Source organism: Pseudophryne corroboree, chromosome 12 (assembly GCF_028390025.1).
Source record: "Pseudophryne corroboree isolate aPseCor3 chromosome 12, aPseCor3.hap2, whole genome shotgun sequence".
NCBI classification, from domain to species: Eukaryota; Metazoa; Chordata; class Amphibia; order Anura; family Myobatrachidae; genus Pseudophryne; species Pseudophryne corroboree.
The window spans coordinates 92,321,724-92,343,638 of NC_086455.1; the positions used below are offsets into that span (position 1 = coordinate 92,321,724).

General features: G+C 48.9%; 1 protein-coding gene across 4 annotated transcripts in view; it reads right to left on the reverse strand.

Moving 5' to 3' along the window:
* The window catches only part of KNL1 (kinetochore scaffold 1), a 431,776-nt gene that overhangs the window by 16,748 nt on the left and 393,113 nt on the right, over positions 1-21,915 (reverse strand). For all 4 annotated transcript variants that reach the window (XM_063947793.1, XM_063947791.1, XM_063947792.1 and 1 more), the window contains one exon: positions 4,079-4,179. In XM_063947793.1, coding sequence (XP_063803863.1) covers positions 4,079-4,179 — 101 coding nt within the window. The remainder of the gene's footprint in view (positions 1-4,078; positions 4,180-21,915) is intronic.

The window sequence follows — 21,915 nt, forward strand, 5'->3', positions numbered from 1 at the left end:
ACACATACACTGACTGGTACACCCACGGTGTTACCAGAGCGTCCACCGCTATTGCCTGAGGGTCCCTTGACCTGGCGCAATATCTGTCTAGTTTTTTGTTGAGGCGGGACGCCATCATGTCCACCTTTGGTTTTTCCCAACGGTTCACAATCATGTGGAAGACTTCTGGGTGAAGTCCCCACTCCCCCGGGTGAAGATCGTGTCTGCTGAGGAAGTCTGCTTCCCAGTTGTCCACTCCCGGAATGAACACTGCTGACAGTGCTATCACATGATTCTCCGCCCAGCGAAGAATCCTTGCCACTTCCATCATTGCCCTCCTGCTTCTTGTGCCGCCCTGTCTGTTTACGTGGGCGACTGCCGTGATGTTGTCCGACTGGATCAACACCGGCTGACCCTGAAGCAGAGGTCTTGCCTGACTTAGGGCATTGTAAATGGCCCTTAGTTCCAGGATATTTATGTGAAGTGACGTTTCCATGCTTGACCACAAGCCCTGGAAATTTTTTCCCTGTGTGACTGCTCCCCAGCCTCTCAGGCTGGCATCCGTGGTCACCAGGACCCAATCCTGAATGCCGAATCTGCGGCCCTCTAGGAGATGAGCACTCTGTAACCACCACAGGAGAGACACCCTTGTCCTTGGAGACAGGGTTATCCGCTGATGCATTTGAAGATGCGATCCGGACCATTTGTCCAGCAGATCCCACTGAAAAGTTCTTGCGTGGAATCTGCCGAATGGAATCGCTTCGTAAGAAGCCACCATCTTTCCCAGGACCCTTGTGCATTGATGTACTGACACTTGGCCTGGTCTTAGGAGGTTCCTGACTAGGTCGGATAACTCCTTGGCTTTCTCTTCCGGGAGAAACACCTTTTTCTGTACTGTGTCCAGAATCATCCCTAGGAACAGCAGACGTGTCGTCGGAATCAGCTGCGATTTTGGAATATTTAGAATCCATCCGTGCTGTCGTAGTACTACTTGAGATAGTGCTACTCCGACCTCTAACTGTTCTCTGGACCTTGCCCTTATCAGGAGATCGTCCAAGTAAGGGATAATTAAGACGCCTTTTCTTCGAAGAAGAATCATCATTTCGGCCATTACCTTGGTAAAGACCCGGGGTGCCGTGGACAATCCAAACGGCAGCGTCTGAAACTGATAGTGACAGTTCTGTACCACAAACCTGAGGTACCCTTGGTGAGAAGGGCAAATTGGGACATGGAGGTAAGCATCCTTGATGTCCAGAGACACCATATAGTCCCCTTCTTCCAGGTTCGCTATCACTGCTCTGAGTGACTCCATCTTGAACCTTTTTATGTAAGTGTTCAAGGATTTCAGATTTAAAATGGGTCTCACCGAGCCGTCCGGCTTCGGTACCACAAACAGCGTGGAATAATACCCCTTTCCCTGTTGTAGGAGGGGTACCTTGATTATCACCTGCTGGGAATACAGCTTGTGAATGACTTTCAATACCGCCTCCCTTTCGGGGGGAGACGTTGGTAAAGCAGACTTCAGGAACCGGCGAGGGGGAGACGTCTCGAATTCCAATTTGTACCCTTGAGATACTACCTGCAGGATCCAGGGGTCCACTTGCGAGTGAGCCCACTGCGCGCCGAAATTCTTGAGACGGGCCCCCACCGTGCCTGAGTCCGCTTGTAAGGCCCCAGCGTCATGCTGAGGACTTGGCAGAAGCGGGGGAGGGCTTCTGTTCGTGGGAAGAGGCTGTCTGCTGCAGTCTTTTTCCCCTTCCTCTGCCCCGGGGCAGATATGAGCGGCCTTTTGCCCGCTTGCCCTTATGGACGAAAGGACTGAGCCTGAAAAGACGGTATCTTTTTCTGCTGCGAGGTGACTAGGGGTAAAAAGGTGGATTTTCCAGCCGTTGCCACCAGGTCCGATAGACCGACCCCAAATAACTCCTCCCCTTTATACGGCAATACTTCCATATGCCGTTTGGAATCCGCATCCCCTGACCACTGTCGCGTCCATAATCCTCTTCTGGCAGAAATGGACATCGCACTTACTCTTGATGCCAGAGTGCAAATATCCCTCTGTGCATCTCGCATATATAGAAATGCATCCTTTAAACCATGGGTCTTCAACCTGTGGCCCTCCAGCTGCTGTGGAACTACACATCCCAGCATGCCCTCCCTCAGTTTTAGCATACCTTAATAGCAAAACTGTGTCAGGGCATGCTGGGATGTGTAGTTTCACAACAGCTGGAGGGACACAGGTTGAAGACCCATGCTTTAAATGCTCTATAGTCAATAATATATTGTCCCTGTCCAGGGTATCAATATTTTCAGTCAGGGAATCCGACCAAGCCACCCCAGCACTGCACATCCAGGCTGAGGCGATTGCTGGTCGCAGTATAATACCAGTATGTGTGTATATACTTTTAAGGATATTTTCCAGCTTCCTATCAGCTGGTTCCTTGAGGGCGGCCGTATCAGGGGACGGTAATGCCACTTGTTTTGATAAGCGTGTGAGCGCCTTATCTACGCTAGGGGGTGTTCCCCAACGCGCCCTAACCTCTGGCGGGAAAGGGTATAATGCCAATATCTTTTTAGAAATTAGCAGTTTTTTATCGGGGGAAACCCACGCTTCATCACACACCTCATTTAATTCATCTGATTCGGGAAAAACTACGGGTAGTTTTTTTCACACCCCACATAATACCCTTTTTTGTGGTACTTGTAGTATCAGAAATGTTCAAAACCTCCTTCATTGCCGTGATCATGTAACGTGTGGCCCTACTGGAAAATACGTTTGTTTCCTCACCGTCGACACTGGAGTCAGTGTCCGTGTCTGTATCGACCTGAGGTAACGGGCGCTTTAGAGCCCCTGACGGTGTTTGAGACGCCTGTACAGGTATTAACTGATTTGCCGGCTGTCTCATGTCGTCAACAGTCTTTTGTAAAGTGCTGACACTATCACGTAATTCTTTCCATAAGACCATCCAGTCAGGTGTCGACTCCCTAGGGGGTGACATCACTAACACAGGCAATTGCTCCGCCTCCACACCATTTTCCTCCTCATACATGTCGACACAACGTACCGACACACAGCACACACACAGGGAATGCTCTGATAGAGGACAGGACCCCACTAGCCCTTTGGGGAGACAGAGGGAGAGTTTGCCAGCACACACCAGAGCGCTATATATATATATATATACAGGGATAACCTTATATAAGTGTTTTTCCCTAATATAGCTGCTGTATATATTTATATGCCAATTTAGTGCCCCCCCTCTCTTGTTTTACCCTGTTTCTGTAGTGCAGGACTCCAGGGGAGAGTCAGGGAGCCTTCCTCCAACGGAGCTGTGAGGAAAAAATGGCGCCAGTGTGCTGAGGAGATAGGCTCCGCCCCTTTTTCGGCAGCCTTTCTCCCGCTTTTTTATGTAAAAATAGGCAGGGGTTAAATACATCCATATAGCCCAGGAGCTATAGGTGATGTATTTTTTGCCAAAAAGGTGTTTTTATTGCGTCTCAGGGCGCCCCCCCCCCAGCGCCCTGCACCCTCAGTGACCAGAGTGTGAAGTGTGCTGAGAGCAATGGCGCACAGCTGCAGTGCTGTGCGCTACCTTATTGAAGACAGGACGTCTTCTGCCGCCGATTTTCCGGACCTCTTCCGTCTTCTGGCTCTGTAAGGGGGACGGCGGCGCGGCTCTGGGACCCATCCATGGCTGGGCCTGTGATCGTCCCTCTGGAGCTAATGTCCAGTAGCCTAAGAAGCGCAATCCACTCTGCACGCAGGTGAGTTCGCTTCTTCTCCCCTTAGTCCCTCGGTGCAGTGAGCCTGTTGCCAGCAGGTCTCACTGAAAATAAAAAAACCTATTTAAACTTTTACTCTAAGCAGCTCAGGAGAGCCACCTAGATTGCACCCTTCTCGTTCGGGCACAAAATCTTAACTGAGGCTTGGAGGAGGGTCATAGGGGGAGGAGCCAGTGCACACCAGCTAGTCCTAAAGCTTTTACTTTGTGCCCAGTCTCCTGCGGAGCCGCTATTCCCCATGGTCCTTACGGAGTCCCCAGCATCCACTTAGGACGTTAGAGAAAAGTTAATATTCTGGGAAGGTGAAAGCACTTACTGGCATAATCTCCAAACAATATCTTAAGTTGCAGAGAATCGTACAGAAAAACAAACGTTGCCTCCTCATCTGTCCACTCAATTAGGTCCCACTCTGTGAAACTGAAATGAAACCAAATATGAATAACTTATGTCACTGAAATGACAGATGCAAGAGTTTGGACGGGATATGGACAATAGGTAGACAGTACTTAGGTCGACCACTATTGGGCGAAATGCACTAGGTCAACATGGTCTATAGGTCGGCAGGTGTTTTTCAATTTTTTTTTTACTTTTCCATACTTTACCATCCACGTGGCCTACAATTAGGAATGGTAACCTATGCCAAACGCAGTGGTAGCAGACCGAGGCACCTTGGCCAAAGCATAGTGAGCCATGCAAGGGGGCACGGTGCACTAATTGGGGTTGCCCGTCCCATTACGCATAAAACGACACCAAAAACAGTCAAACACGGTCAACCTTTTTCCATGTCGACCTAATGACCCATACCTGTTTGGACAAATATTACATCAACCCTTTGGAAAGTAATACAATAATTATGAAAGTGGACATTTAAACATTTTTTTATGTTGCAAATTTACTATTTACTCAAGAATGTATTTAGGGTTACATAATACAATGTTTTATGATTGCATTTAATATTATGCAGTTAATCCGTTATTTTTCTTCCGCATTTACTTAAGGGTACACCTACCTGGAACCTATGCAAAACCTGATTTAGGATTCTGGATATCCTAGGCCAACACAAACATCATGCATCTAAAGATGTCTGTGGAGTGTAAAAGAGACTTTGGCTTGTGGGGAAAACGAGGAAGACTAAATACAGCATACAGCCCTCTAGCTGACACAGATGGCCCAGTAGACTGTTTTAGCAGTAAATGACATGGTCACTTCAGCACATCCACCTGACAGTCACTTTGAGAACTGCAGGTATTTCCCCTCAACAACGCATAGGTCTAGGTTTTATTTTTTTCACATCTAGCTCAGAGTGCAATAGTCAGCAGGAAATAAGGCAGCTTGCAATATCACTATGGGACGGTGCAGCTTATCCACTACTGTTCATTCTAGCATATTGTATCTAATCAGTGAGGAAGGCATATTTTCATTTTGAAGCACAACATTTTAGATGTGATGTATCGCTACAGCAATTGCAGCGATAAGTCACGTATACATTTTTGCTACAATAAAAAAATAATAATATATATATATATATATATATATATATATATATATATATATATATATATATATACACACATATACACACACACACATACATACATACACACACACACATATACACACACACACACACGATGAATACCCGTGCTTCGCTACGGAATGTAAGGAATGACCATCTTTGTCAGGTCGCACCTCTGGGCTTCCCTGGATTGATGCTGTCAAAATGCTGGTGCCCAGGAGAATAACCCGCCTCATTCTCTGCCCGATGCTGCTCTGCTCAGTGCTGTAAATGTTGGGACGACAGGCCATGCTCCGCCCACTGTATGTTAAATAGGTTAGGTTTGCAGGCTGAATATGTCATAAGGTCCTAGGTCTCCTTGCTTAGCTTCGAAACTAAAGTATGCCTCTGCCCCTACCCGTGGGTGCCTCTGTGTAAACTGCTCCAGGCATTCCAGGGTTATGCCAAAAACTATAGATTTTTACATGTCCCCCTCTTCCCACCCCCACCCCTAGGTGTGCCAGGGGTGTCTTGCAATCTGGGAAAAAATACTGTGGGGGTAAGTCATATGTGTACCAAGTTTGGTGTAAATTGCTCCAGGGTATGTAAACTTTTGTTCAGGGTCATTTGGGTAGTTTCTGTTATTATGATTTAAAAAGAGTAAACACAGTTGTTTGACAATAAATGGCTTCACCCAACCACTAACCATGAGTGAAAGAAAAGTTTGTGAGTTATTCATATTCTCTGACAAATGGCCAGAAAAATCACAAATTCCGCTCGGGTATGTAAACTTATGAGCACAACTGTACACACACACACACACACACACACACACACACACGCATTGGGGGGGAGGGGGGGGGAAATAAGATTTTAGTACACTTAGTACCATGGGGTATAGACTGGTCCCTTGGGAGCCATGGACACATTAAGAGTTTAATAGTGTGGGCTGGCTCCTCCCTCTATGCCCCTCCTACCAGACTCAGTCTAGAAACTGTGCCCGAGGAGGCGGACATACTTCGAGAGAAGGAAATACACAGATAGTGGTGAGATTCACAGCAGCTCACACAACAAAAGTAAAGCCAAGCTAACCAACTTAAAACGATTCAGCAATGGCTGAACAACAGTACTTAACTAACAATGCAGTCAAACGAATCGCTGGGCGGGCGCCCAGCATCCTCTACGGACTACGAGAAAAGGATTTACCAGTAGGTAATTAAAATCCTATTTTCTCTTACGTCCTAGAGGAAGACCCTAACAGGTCGAAACGCGTTGGAGCTACCCATCTATACTACATTGGACTGAGGACGAATATTCACTACAAAGAAGGACAGTACTGCTAATCCTTTCCGCAAACCATCCGGTCACGTGATCCGGAGTTCCGGAAGCAACCGGTTGCCAGGCGACGGAAGAAGCCCGAGACAGCGGAGAGTGGAAGGCGGAGGGGAAGGGAGAAGGTAAGTCCCTGTAGGAGGAGGAGAGGCGCGGCCAGCCGCTCGGAGAGCTCCGGCCGGGTCCACTTCGCCTCTGTGACAGGCGCACACCCCAGGTCAGCGGCCCCACAGAGCGGGCCTGATTCGGGCGCTTTACTGTGGGACGTGCTGCAGGAGGAATAGCGCCAGTCCAGGGTCCTTATTCTCCACTCTAACCAAAGCATACACTACCGCTGTCAACTGTTCATCACTTCACAGGAGAATCCTTCACTTCAGAGCACAGATTAGCGGGACGCCGCTGTCTGTATAGACTTGTAAACCGTTTGGACTTTAGTACATATTATCATTAATATTTTTTTGTGGCATTTTTCTTTCTTTTTTTCGACTTTACAAAGATTACAGCATTTGTTCTTTCAATTGAACCTTGCACTTCAGAATTTAAGCTCAAACCAGGAGCGTGCCCCAATCACTGATTGACTTTTAAACCGAATTTATACCTGTTGGGAAAGAAAGTATCTCAGCATCTTAGAATAAACAACCTTAAGTATATTACCTGCTTTTTCATTATTGATTTTAGTTTCACTTTATAACCGTACCATTCACCACTACAAATAGGGTTTGAGCGCTGGTTCCCTGTGGATTTATCCACATCTGTATACGTTCCATTTAGTACCATGGGAATGTACCAAAGCACCCAGTACGGGAGGGAGAGCGTAGAGGCTCCTGCAGAACAGATTGACAAAACTGAAGGTCCTCAGAGGCCAAGGTATCGGAACTTGTAGAACTTAGCAAACGTGTTCGACCTTGACCAAGTAGCTGCCCGGCAAAGCTGAGACACCCCGAGCAGCTGCCCACGAAGAACCCACTTTACGTGTAGAGTGGACCTTAACAGAATTTGGACATGGGACTGCCGTAGAATAAGCATGCTGGATAGTGAACCTAATCCAACGAGAATTCATCTGCTTAGAAGCAGGACACCCAACCTTGTTGGGAGCATAAAGGACAGAGCGTCCGAATTCCTGTAACGAGAAGTCCACTTCACATAAATCTTCAACGCCCTCACAACATCAAAGGACTTTGATGTGATTGAGGAGTCAGTAGCCACTGGCACCACAATAGGTTGGGTGATATGAAAAGCCGACACAACCTTTGGAAGAAATTGCTGATGCGTTCCGAGCTCAGCCCTATCTTCATGGAAAATCAAGTAGGGGCTCTTGTAGGACAATGCCCCAATTCTGACGCACACCTAGCAGATGCCAATAGTGTGACAGCCTTCCATGTAAGAAACTTGACAACCTCCTGTAGAGGTTCGAACCAATCAATCAGATTGCAGGAACTGCAGCACCACATTAAGATCCCATGGTGCCGTAGGAGGCACAAAAGGTGATTGCATGTGCAGAACCCCTTTCAAGAAAGTCTGAACCTCAGAGAGAGCAGCCAACTGTTTCTGGAAGAAAATGGACAGGGACGAAATCTGGACTCTTATGGAGCCCAAGCTTAGGCCCACATTCACACCTGCTTGCAGAAAGAGGAGAAACCGTCCCGGTTGAAACTCAACCGTAGGAAACTTCTTGAATTCACCACAAGACACATACTTCTTCCAAATGCGATGGCAATGTTTAGATGTTACTCCCTTCCTAGCCTGTATCAGGGTAGGAATGACCTTTCTCGGAATGCCTTTCAGAGTTAAAATCAGGCATTCAACCTCCATGCCGTCAAACGTAGCCATGGTAAGTCTTGATAAGCGAACGGCCCCTGTTGCAGAAGGTCCTCGCAAAGAGGAAGTGGCCTCGGATCCTCCAACAGTAATTCCAGAAGATCCACATACCAAGCCCTTCTTGGCCAGTCCGGAGCAATGAGGATTGCCTGAACTCTTGTTCTTTTTATTAGTTTGCGAATCCTTGGGATAAGCAGAAGTGGAGGGACACATACACTGACTGGAACACCCACGAAGTTACCAGGGTGTCCTCCGCCACTGCCTATGAGTCTCTCAACCTGGAACAGTACCTCCGAAGCGTCTTGTTGAGGCGGGAGGCCATGGTGTCTATTTGAGGTACACCCCAACGACTTGTTACCTCCTCGAACACCTCCGGGTGGAGGCCCCTTTCTCCTGGATGGAGATCGTGTCTGCCGAGGAAGTCCGCTTCCCAGTTGTCTACTTCTGGATTCCAGACTTGACCACTTTCCTTGGAAGTTTTCCACTTGTGTGACTGCTCTCCAACCTCTGAGACTTGCATCCGTGGTTAGAAGGATCCAATTCTGAATCCCGAACCTTCGGCCCTCGAGAAGGTGAGAAATTTGCAGCCACCACAGGAGTGAAAATCTGGCTTTCGGCGACAGGCGTATCCGCTGGTGCATGTGAAGATGAGATCCCGACCATTTGTCCAGGAGATCCAGTTGGAAGGACCGTGTATAAAACCTTCCATACTGTAGAGCCTCTTAAGAGGCAACAATCTTCGCCAGAAGTCGAATGCACTGATGAACAGATACCCGGCCAGGCTTCAGGACATCCTGGACCATTGACTGGATCAACAACGCTTTCTCCACCGGGAGAAACACCCTCTGTACTTCTGTTTCGAGGATCATTACCAGGAAGGACAGTCTCCTTGACGGTTCTAAATGCGACTTTGGAAGGTTCAGGATCCAGCCGTGATCCTGGAGAAGTTGAGGTGAGAGAGCGATGCGCTGTAACAGCTTCTCCCTGGAAGATGCCTTTATCAGCAATTGTCCAGATATGGAATAATGTTCACTCCCTTCTTGCGGAGGAGTAGCATCATCTCTGCAATGACCTTGGTAAACACCCTCGGTGCTGTGGAGAGGCCAAATGGCAGCACCTGGAACGGATAGTGACAGTCTAGCAGTACAAATCTCAGATAAGCCTGGTGAGGCGGCCAGATCGGAATGTGAAGGTACGCATCCTTGATATACAGGAATACTAGGAATTCCCCCTCCTCCAGACCTGAGATCACCGCTCTCAGAGGCTCCATCTTGAATTCCCTCAATTAGGGGTTCAATGACTTTAGGTTTAATATCTGCCTTACCGAACCGTTCAGCTTCGGTACCACAAACAGGTTTAAGTAATAACCTTTGTTTGTTAGGTGAGGTGGAACTGGAACAATGACATTTGTCTGTACCAATTTTCGAATGGCTTTCTGTAGGATAGCACTTTCTAGAACAAATTAATTACAGAAGACTCTTGTGTGGGTGCACTCATATGTTTCTGTAAATGTGGTAAGTATTAAAACATAACGTTTATTATGAGTAGTTAAGATAAATTCAATATCAACTAATCCACCATAGGATCAACATACAAAAGAAACAAAGAGCACAAAACAGAAAAAGAAACCACATTGGAAAAATGTGAAATATGTTCTGGTTGGTCTATATCAATAATAGCCTGGCATAGAGATGTAGACACTGTCGTCATACATCAGTCTTCTGCCTTACCAGCACAAGCAGAGCTTGTCTTAATGGGACCTGAATAGGTCATACATGGGTCGGACCTCATATCTCAGGAGTGCCCTATCTTCGTGTAGAATCACAAAGAAACGTCTGTGTATCTCTCAACCCCACAATAACTAAATATACCTCTGGGGCCTGCCTCTGATATTTCAAAGGATTCGCCAAAGATTGGAAGGAAGATACAGTGGTGATCCTGCTGTTGGTATTGAGTCGGGATAGGTCCCAAATTACTAAACTGGGTATTCTCTGAGGGCCACCCCACAGATACTGACCCAGCCCATCATTTTGCTTCCAAGATCAGACGAGATTGGGCTCATGCAGTGAGGTATGTTAGTAAAAATAGGATTTTGGTACCTACCGGTAAATTCTTTTCTCGTAGTCCGTAGAGGATGCTGGAGTCCACATTAGTACCATGGGGTATAGACGGGTCCACCAGGAGCCATTGGCACTTTAAGAGTTTGAGTGTGTGGACTGGCTACTCCCTCTATGCCCCTCCTACCAGACTCAGTCTAGAAACTGTGCCCGAGCAGACAACATACTTCGAGAGAAAGATTATACACAGATAATGGGGAGGATTCATACCAGCTCACACATACAAGGCACGTCAAGCCAACTAGCTTGAACTACTCAGCAACTGCTGAAACATTACTTACCAAGTAACAATGCAGTACTCAACTAAAACGAAGTTGTACTGAACCAAATAACATTTGCAGGAAAATGAAGCGCTGGCTGGGCGCCCAGCATCCTCTACGGACTACGAGAAAAGGATTTACCGGTAGGTAACAAAATCCTATTTTCTCTTACAACCTAGAGCAGTGTTTTTCAACCACTGTGCCGTGGAACACTAGTGTGCCCTGAGCATTCTTCAGGTGTGCCGCCATAGAAGCACAGCCAGGCCCGTCAGTGTTTTGCCACTATTGAGGCCCTGGAACGATCAATACTGGTGGGTTTAGTGGTTGCACAGCCAGTTCTAATTTTGGGCCCGGGAAGTGTTGGGCTCTTCTGGCTTTCTCAGATGTGGCCAAGGCATTACCTATGGAGAAGTTGCGACATGACATCCTAGGACACGCAACTGCACCATGCATCACCATTATATTTGAGTGTGCCTTGGCAATATTTAAATCTTAAGTGTGCCGGGAGTTGTAAAAGGTTGAAAATCTCTGTCCTAGAGGATGCTGGGGTCCACATTAGTACCATGGAGATGTACCAAAGCTCCCAGAACGGGAGGTAGAGCGTGGAGGCTCCTGCAGTACTGATTGACTGAACTTCAGATCATCAGAGGCCAAAGTATCGAACTTGTAAAACTTTGCAAACGTGTTCGACCCAGAACAAGTTGCAGCTCGGCAAAGTTGTACTGCCTAGACACCCCAGGCAGCCGCCCAGGAAGACCCCATCTTACGAGTAGAATGGGCCTTAACAGATTTTGGACACGGCAGTCCTGCTGTAGAATAAGCGTGCTGGATAGTGAACCTGAACGAGAAGTTCTCTTCACATATATCTTCAGAGCCCTTACGACATCGAAGGACTTTGAAGTAATTGAGGAGTCAGTAGCTACTGGCACCACGATAGGTTGAAATGAAATGCCGACACAACCTTCGGAAGAAACGGGTGACGACTCCGGAGCTCAGCTCTATCTTCGTGGAAGATCAAGTTAAGGCTTTTACAGAATAGAGCCCCCAGCTCGGACACATGTCTAGCAGAAGCTAAAGCCAACAAAGTGACCGCCATCCATGTTAGAAATTTGACCTCTACCTCCTGTAGAGGTTCAAACTAATCCAACTGGAGGAACTGCAACACCACGTTAAGGTCCCAAGGCGCCGTAGGCGGTACAAAGGGAGGTTGGATATGCAGAACTCCCTTCAAAAAGGTCTGAACCTCCGGGAGGGCAGCCAATTGTTTCTGAAAGAAAATGGATAGGGCTGAAATCTGGACCTTCACAGATCCCAACGGCAGACCCATATCCACTCCTGCTTGCAGGAAGAGGAGGAAACGTCCCAGTATAAACTCCACCGTAGAAAACTTCTTGGACTCACACCAAGAGATATATTTCTTCCAAATACGATGGTAATGTTTAGACGTTACCCCATTCGTAGCCTGTATGAGGGTAGGAATAACCTTTTTTGGAATGCCCTTCCGAGCAAGAATCAGGCGCTCAACTCCCATGCCGTCAAACGTAGCGGCGGTAAATCTTGATAGGCGAACGGTCCCTGCTGCAGCAGGACCTCCCGAAGAGGAAGAGTCCTCAGCTCTTCCAGCAGTAGATTCAGAAGGTCCACGTACCAAGCCCTTCTTGGCCAGTCTGGAGCAATGAGTATCGCTTGAACCTTTGTTCTCCTTATGAGCTTTAGAACTCTTGGGATGAGTGGAAGTGGAGGAAACACATACACAGACTTAAACACCCACGGAGTCACTAGGGCGTCCACCACCACTGCTTGCGGGTCCCTCGACCTGGAATAAGGCCGTCTTCCAGACTTGACCACCTTCCTTGGAAGGTTTCCCCTTGAGTGACTGAGCCCTAGCCCCGGAGACTTGCATCCTTGGTTAGAAGGATCCAGTCCTGAATCCCGAACCTGCGGCCCTCCAGAAGGTGAGATAATTGCAGCCAGAGGAGTGAAATAATGGCCTTTGGCGACAGACGAATTATCTGGTGTATGTGTAGATGGGATCCAGAGCACTTGTCTAGGAGATCCAATTGGAAGGACCGAACGTGAAACCTCTCGTACTGCAGAGCCTCCATCTTCCCCAGAAAGCGAATGCACTGATGAATTGACACCCGGGCTGGCTTCAAGATATCTCGGACCATCGTTTGAATCACCAACGCCTTTTCCACTGGGAGAAACACTCTCTGCACTTCCGTGTCGAGGATCATTCCTAGAAAGGACAACTTTCTGGTTGGTACCAAATGTGACTTTTGAAGATTCAGGACCCAACCATGTTTTCTGGGAAGCTGAGTCGTGAGTGTTATGGACCGTAACCGCTTCTCCTTGGATGATGCCTTTATCAGCAAATCGTCCAGATACGGAATTATGTTCACCCCTTGTCTGCGGAGGAGAATCATCATTTCCGCCATCACCTTGGTGAATACCCTTGGTCCTGTGGAGAGACCGAATGGGAGGGCCTGGAACTGAAAGGGACAGTCAAACAGCGCAAATCGCAGATAATCTTGATGCGGCAGCCAAATCGGAATGTGGAGGTACGCATCCTTGATATCCAGGGATACTAGGAATTCCCCCTCCTCCAGACCTGATATCACCATCCTTAGGGACTCCATTTTGAACTTAAAATCACTAAACCCCTTTCTGAGGGAGTTCAAGTTCAGAATGGGCCTGACCGAAACATCCGGTTTCAGTACCACGAAAAGGTTCGAATAGTAACCTTTTTTCTGCATGGGAGGTGGTACTGGCACATTGACCTGTGCCTTCACCAACTTCTGGACGGCTTCTTGCAGGACAGTCCTGTCTGCCAGCAGAGCTGGCAAGCCTGATCTGAAAAATCGGTGAGGAGGGAGTTTTTGAAATTCCAGTCTGTACCCCTGGGACACAATATCTTGCACCGAGGGGTCCAGGCCGGAGGACACCCAGACATAACTGAAATGTCAGAGTCTCGCTCCCACCGGCCCCACCTCCGGGGCGTGCAGTCCACCGTCATGCGGTGGACTTTGGTGTACCTGAAGCAGGTTTCTGTTCCTGTGAACCTGCAGCCGGAAGCTTCTTGAACTTAGGCCGACCTCCCCGAAAGAAGGTGTTGGCTGGCGGTGCCTTTCTGGGCTTGTTAGACCGAAAGAACTGAGGCATAACTGAAGAAAAGGGTTTCTTCGGAGCAGGTGTAGCTGAGGGAAGGAAGGGTGACTTACCAGCCGTAGAGATCCACGCATCTAACGCTTCCCCAAAGGAAGCCTGACCTGTGTAGGGTAGGGTCTCCACACTTCTCCTGGATTCCCCGTCGGCAGACCACTGGCGCAAACACAGCCTTCGACGAACTGATATGGACATGGAGGAAATCCCCACAGCCATGGAACCCAGGTCTTTCATGAATTCTACCAGAAATTCTGCCGAATCCTGAATGTTACGTAAAAACAATTCAACATCACATTTCTCCATAGTATCCAAATCCTCAAGTAACGTGCCTGACCACTTTACTATAGCTTTGGCAATCCAAGCACTGGCAATAGTGGGACGTAGTATTGCCCCAGAAGCCGTGTACATGGATTTGAGTGTATTATCAATTTTACAATCAGCCGGCTCTTTCAAGGCAGTAGATCCTGGAACAGGTAAAACCACCTTTTTTGCGAGTCTGGATACTGACGCGTCAACAGTAGGCGGGTTTTCCCATTTTTTCCTACCCTCTACCGGGAAAGGAAACTATACCAGAACCCTTTTAGGTATATGGAATTTTTTATCCGGGTTTTCCCAAGCCTTTTCATATATAGCATTTAATTCCTTTGACGCAGGGAAGGTTAGCGAGGCTTTCTTATTTTCAGTGAAGTAAGCCTGTTCAACCTGTTCGGGTATTGTATCAGCAATATTCAACACATCCTTAATAGCCTCTATCATCAACTGCACCCCTTTTGCAAGAGATGCTGCCCCCTGCAACACAACCCAGTCACTATCTGTAGTATCAGAGTCGGTATCGGTATCATCCTGCATGATCTGAGCAAGAGCAGGTTTATGGGAATATACAGCGGGGAGCCCTAATGTACCAGAACTGGGCCAGGCTGCCATAGAGTTCTGTAAAGCCTGAGTTGCAGATTCATTTTGCGCAACCCTATTAGAAATCTCAGAAATCATAGATTTGATAGAGGATAACCACTTAGGCTCCCTTGCTGGAATCAGTGCTAAACCAGTGCAATCCTGATTACATGGAATGGGATCATCCTGAGAGGACATATCCTCTGCAGCATATGACACAGAGTCCCTGGACATTGCTTAATGGAGACCACAGACACTCCACACACACAGGGGTGCGCAAACAAAGTTTCACCCACAAGAATGGCATGAGATACACAGACATTGGAGCCAAGCCACACACAGCGCTTTTCAAATAAAGGGGTAGCCCCTATCAGCGCTGACTGTACAACTTAATTGGTTACACAGTCGTCTCTGCAGCCTCCCCTTCCTTCTACAACCCCCTGGTAGCGTGATAGATAGCTGGAGTTGTTATGGAGGGACTTACTCTTCACCGACAGTGCTGTGCAGGCAGGAAAATGGCGTTGAACGCTGCTGGGTCCACTCTGAGGAGAAGCTCCGCCCCCAAAATGGCGCTGTCTTCCCACTCTTCCCAGGATTATACTGGCCTGAGGATTGATGCTGGTTAAGATCCGGGGACCCCGACAGGCTGTGTGATCAGTATAGGCACTGGCTCAGGGTGCTCTTCACAGCGCCGCACTGTATACCGCTGAGCCCCCGTAGCGCAGTTAATACTGCGCTCCTACCCTGATGCCGCCATCTTCACACCGCCCCCCCGCTTGCTAGGGGTGTCGGTGACTCACTCGCCACAATCTTCTGGCTCTGCAAGGTGGCGGCGGCATGCTGCCGGGGTGAGCGATCCCCTGCGGCGGGGAACGATCGATCCTCTCTGGAGCTCAGTGTACAGTCAGTGGAGACAGTGGTTAAGACCCCGCTCCGCCCCTCAGCCCACCGATGCAGGGAGGCTGTTGCCAGCAGCCTCCCTGTAAAATAATAAACTCTAAAACTAAACTTTACTAAGGAAACTCTGGAGAGCTCCCCTAGCTGTGACCGGCTCCTCCGGGCACATTTTCTAAACCGAGTCTGGTAGGAAGGGCATAGAGGAAGGAGCCAGCCCACACTCAAACTCTTAAAGTGCCAATGGCTCCTGGTGGACCAGTCTATACCCCATGGTACTAATATGGACCCCAGCATCCTCTAGAACGTAAGAGAAATACTCCACTTAACTGTTGCAAATTGTTGTTGAATACTTGTGAAGTGTCCCAATCAAATGCACAGAAATTATAGTGTGGGCTGGCTCCTCCCTCTATGCCCCTCCTACCAGACTCAGTTTAGAAACTGTTCCCGAGGAGACGACATACTTCGAGAGAAGGAATTACACAGATAGTGGCGAGATTCATACCAGCTCACACAAACATAAAAATCCAACATGCCAGAACAACTCAGCAACAGCTGAAACAGTAAATAACGCAGAACTTACCTAGGAACCAGGTAACACTGAACCATAACCAATGCAGGAAAACGAAGCGCTGGGCGGGCGCCCAGCATCCTCTACAAACTACGAGACAAGGATTTACCATTTCAGGTAATTAAAATCCTATTTTCTCTTACGTCCCAGAGGATGCTGGGGTCCATATTAGTACCATGGGGATGTACCAAAGCTCCAAGTACGGAAGGGAGAGCGCGGAGGCTCCTGTAACACTGCTTGACCAAACTGGAGGTCCGCAGTGGCCAAAGTATCGAACTTGTAAAACTTGGCAAACGTGTTCGACCCAGACCAAGTAGCTGCTCGGCAGAGTTGTATCGCCGAGACACCCCGGGCAGCCGCCCATGAAGAACCCACTTTACGAGTAGAGTGGGCCTTTACGGATTTCGGACATGGCAATCCTGCTGTGGAATAAGCATGCTGGATAGTGAACCTGATCCAGCGTGAAATCGACTGCTTAGAAGCAGGACATCCAATTTTCTTTGGATCATAGAGGACAAACAGGGAGTCACTTTTCCTGTGACGAGCCGTCCTCTTCAAGTAAATCTTCAAAGTCCTCACTACATCCAAGGCCTTTGAAGTAATTGAGGAGTCAGTAGCCACTGGCACCACAATGGGTTGGTTGATGTGGAAAGCCGACACAACCTTAAGTAGGAACTGTGGACGAGTCCTAAGTTCTGCCCTGTCCTCATGGAAGATCAGATGGGGGCTTTTACAAGATAAAGCCCCCAATTCCGGCACGCGTCGTGCAGAAGCCAAGGCCAACAAGGTGACCGCCTTCCACGTGAGGAATTTGAGACCAGCCTCCTGTAGTGGCTCAAACAAAGCAGATTGTAGGAACTGCAGCACCACATCAAGATCCTATGGAGCCGTAGGCACCACAAAGGGAGGCTGGATGTGCAGAACCCCTTTCAAAAAGGTCTGAACCTCAGGAAGAACAGCCAATTGATTTTGGAAGAAGATGGAGAAAGCAGAGATCTGAACCTTGATGGAGCCCAGTCTTAGTACCATATCCACCCCTGCTTGCAGGAAAAGGAGAAAATGTCCCAGTTGAAACTCCACCGCCGGGAACTTCTTGGCCTCACACCAAGAGACATATTTCTTCCAAAAGCGATGGTAATGCTTAGACGTTACCCCCTTCCTGGCCTGTATCAGGGTAGGAATGACCTCACTCGGGATACCCTTCCGAGCTAAGATCTGGCGTTCAACCGCCATGCCATCAAACGAAGCCGCGGTAAGTCTTGATAAGCGAACGGCCCCTGCAGAAGCAGATCCTCCCGAAGAGGCAAAGGCCGTGGATCTTCCAGCAGAAGATCCAGCAGATCCGCGTACCAAGCCCTCCTTGGCCAGTCCGGAGCAATGAGGATTGCCAGAACCTTTGTTCTTCTCATGAGTTGAAGAACCTTTGGTATCAGAGGAAGTGGAGGGAACACATACACTGACTTGAACACCCAAGGTGTTACCACTGCGTCCACCGCCACTGCCTGTGGGTCTCTTGACCTGGAACAGTACCTCCAAAGCTTCTTGTTGAGGCGGGGGGCCTTCATGTCTATGTGAGGAACCACCCACCAACTGGTCACCTCCTCGAACACCTCCGGATGGAGGCCCCACTCCCCTGGATGGAGATCATGTCTCCTGAGGAAGTCTGCTTCCCAGCTGTCTACGCCCGGAATGAAGATCGCCGACATCGCCACCGCGTGCCTTTCTGCCCAGATGAGGATTTTTGGCAGCTCTGCTCTTCGTTCGGCCATGTCGGTTTATGTAGGCTACTGTGGTCACATTGTCCGACTGCACCTGAACAGCCTGATCCTGTAGAAGGTGTGCTGCTTGCAGAAGGGCGTTGTAAACGGCCCTGATTTCCAGGATGTTTATTGGGAGAAGTGACTCTTGATCCGACCATCGTCCTTGAAAGGTTTCCCCCAGAGCGACCGCTCTCCAACCTCTTAGACTTGCATCTGTGGTCAGAAGGATCCAGTCTTGAATTCCGAACCTTCGCCCTTCCAGAGGTGTGGAAGTTGCAGCTACCAGAGGAGTGAAATACTGGCTTTTGGAGACAGACGTATCCTCTTGTGCATGTGTATGTGAGAGCCAGACCACTGGTCCAAGAGGACCAGTTGAAAAGATCGAGCATGAAACCTGCCGCACTGCAGGGCCTCGTAGGCGGCAACCATCTTCCCCAGAAGGCGTATGCATTGATGAACAGATACCCGGGTAGGCCGTAGGACAACCTGGACCATTGTTTGAATCACCAACGCTTTCTCTGCCGGGAGAAATACCCTCTGCACTTTCGTGTCGAGGATCGTTCCCAGGAAAGACAGCCGCCTTGTCGGCTCCATATGAGACTTCGGAAGGTTCAGGATCCAGCCGTGCTTCCTGAGCAGCTGTGTCGTGAGTGCGATGTACCGCAACAACCTCTCCCTGGATGACGCCTTGATCAGGAGTTCGTCCAGATATGGAATTATGTTCACTCCGTTTGCTGGGGAGAACCATCATCTCCGCCATCACCTTGATGAAGATCCTTGGTGCTGTTGAGAGGCCAAACGGCAGCGTCTGGAACTGATAGTGATCGTCCATCAGCGCAAACCTGAGATAAGCTTGATGCGGCGCCCAAATGGGAATGTGGAGGTAAGCATCCTTGATGTCTAGGGACACCAGGAACTCCCCCTCCGACAGCTCCGAAATGACAGCTCTCAGAGATTCCATCTTGAGTTTGAACTCCTTGAGATAAGGGTTCAAAGACTTTAAATTTAGAATAGGCCTGACTTGAAGAAACGGTGAGGCGGGGGCTCTTGAAACTCCAGTCTGTACCCCCTGGACACTATATCCAGAACCCAGGGGTCCAGACCAGATAAACACCCAGACGTGGCTGAACTGCCGGAGTCTCGCCACCACCTGACCTTCCTCCAGGCCTAGCTGTCCACCATCATGCGGAGGACTTAGGGGTATCAGAAGCGGGCTTCTGGGTCTGGGAACCTGCGGGAGCGGGTTTCTATCCTTTGGCACGACCACTTCTGAAGAAGGTGTTCGAAGGCTTATTCTTCCTAGGCCGCGCGGCCCGAAAGGACTGTGACGTGTTAGATGAAAAGGGCTTTTTCGAAGCCGGTGCAGCTGAGGGGAGAAATGGAGACTTACCTGCGGTAGCCGTGGCAATCCACGCATCCAGCGCCTCCCCAAATAGAGCCTGACCTTTGTACGGAAGGCCATCCACACACTTCTTGGATTCCGTGTCCGCAGACCAGTTGCGCAGCCAGAAACTTCTTCGAGCTGAGACTGACATGGAGATCATCCCCGCAGCCATGGAACCCAGGTCCTTTATGAAATCCACCAGGAACCCTGCAGAATCATGAATATTACACAAAAACAAAACAACGTCACCTTTGTCCAGCGTAGACTATTCCTCCTGCAGAGTGATCGACCACCTGGCAATAGCTTTAGCAATCCAAGCACAGGCTATAGTAGGCCGCAATATAGCCCCCGAAGCCGCGTAAATACGATTTTAAACCTACCGGTGAATCTTTTTCTCCTAGTCCGTAGAGGATTCTGGGGACTCCGTAAGGACCATGGGGTATAGACGGGCTCCACAGGAGACATGGGCACCTATAAAGAACTTTTAGTATGGGTGTGCACTGGCTCCTCCCTCTATGCCCCTCCTCCAGACCTCAGTTAGAGAACTGTGCCCAGAGGAGATGGACAATACGAGGAAAGGATTTTGTTAATCTAAGGGCAAGATACCAGCCCACACCAATCATACCAAATAACCTGGAATACCCAAAACCAGTTAACAGTATGAACAAACAACAGCATCGGTCCAAGACAGATTCCAACTGTAACATAACCCTTATGGAAACAATAACTATATACAAGTCTTGCAGATTTTCCGCACTGGGACGGGCGCCCAGCATCCTCTACGGACTAGGAGAAAAAGATTTACCGGTAGGTTTAAAATCTTATTTTCTCTTACGTCCTAGAAGATGCTGGGGACTTCGTAAGGACCATGGGGTTTATACCAAAGCTCTCAATCGGTCGGGAGAGTGCGGATGACTCTGTAGCACCGACTGAGCAAATGCTAGGTCCTCATCAGCCAGGGTATCAAACTTGTAGAATTTAGCAAAAGTGTTTGAACCCGACCAGGTCGCCGCTCGGCAAAGCTGTAATGCCGAGACGCCTCGGGCAGCCACCCAAGAAGAGCCCACCTTCCTAGTGGAATGGACCTTTACAGAATGCGGTAACGGCAATCCAGCCGTAACATAAGCCTGCTGAATCGTGTTACAGATCCAGCGAGCAATAGTCTGTTTTGAAGCAGGCGCGCCAATCTTGTTGGCTGCATACAGGACAAACAGAGCCTCTGTTTTCCTAATTCTAGCCGTCCTGGCTACATAAATCTTTAAGGCCCTGACTACATCCAGGGACATTGAATCCTCCAAGTCACTCGTAGCCACAGGCACCACGATAGGTTGGTTCATATGAAATTAAGACACCACCTTAGGTAAAAATTGAGGACGAGTCCTCAATTCTGCTCTATCCACATGAAAAATCAAGTAGGGGCTCTTGTGAGACAATGCCGCCAATTCAGACACCCACCTTGCCGAAGCTAAGGCCAATAACATGACCACCTTCCAGGTGAGAAATTTCAACTCAACCGTTTTAAGAGGTTCACACCAGTGTGACTTAAGACTCAGTAACACCACGTTCAGGTCCCATGGCGCCACAAAAGGAGGCTGGATGTGTAGCACTCCCTTCACAAAAGTCTGGACTTCTGGAAGAGAAGCCAATTCCTTCTGAAAGAATATCGATAAGGCCGAAATCTGTACCTTAACAGAGCCTAACTTCAGGCCCATATCCACTCCTGTCTGTAGAAAGAGGAGAAAACGGCCCAGGTGGAAATCTTCTGTAGGAGCATTCCTGGCTTCACACCAAGATACATACTTCCTCCAGATATGGTGATAATGTTTCACCGTCACCTCCTTCCTAGCCTTTATTAGAGTAGGTATGACCTCCTCCGGAATACCCTTCTCAGCTAGGATCCGGCGTTGAACCGCCATGCCGTCAAACGTAACCGCGGTAAGTCTTGGAACGTGCAGGGTCCCTGCTGTAACAGGTCCTCCCTTAGTGGAAGAGGCCAAGAATCTTCTGCGAGCATCTCCTGAAGATCTGAGTACCAGGCCCTTCGAGGCCAGTCTGCAATAATGAGTATTGTCTGTACTCTTGTCCGTCTTATGATCCTCAACTCCTTTGTGATGAGAGGCCGAGGAGGAAACACATAGACCGACTGGAACACCCATGGCGTTACCAGAGCGTCTACTGCTATTGCCGGAGGGTCCCGGGACCTGGCACAGTACCTCCGCAGCTTCTTGTTGAGGCGTGATGCCATCATGTCTATTTGAGGAACTCCCCAGAGACCCGTTATCTCTGCAAAGACTTCTGGATGAAGTCCCCACTCTCCTGGATGGAAGTCGTGTCTGCGGAGGAAGTCTGCTTCCCAGTTGTCCACTCCTGGAATGAAGACAGCTGACAGAATGCTTACGTGATTTTCCGCCCAGCGAAGAATCCTGGTGGCTTCCGCCATCGCTTTCTGCTCCTTGTCCTGCCTTG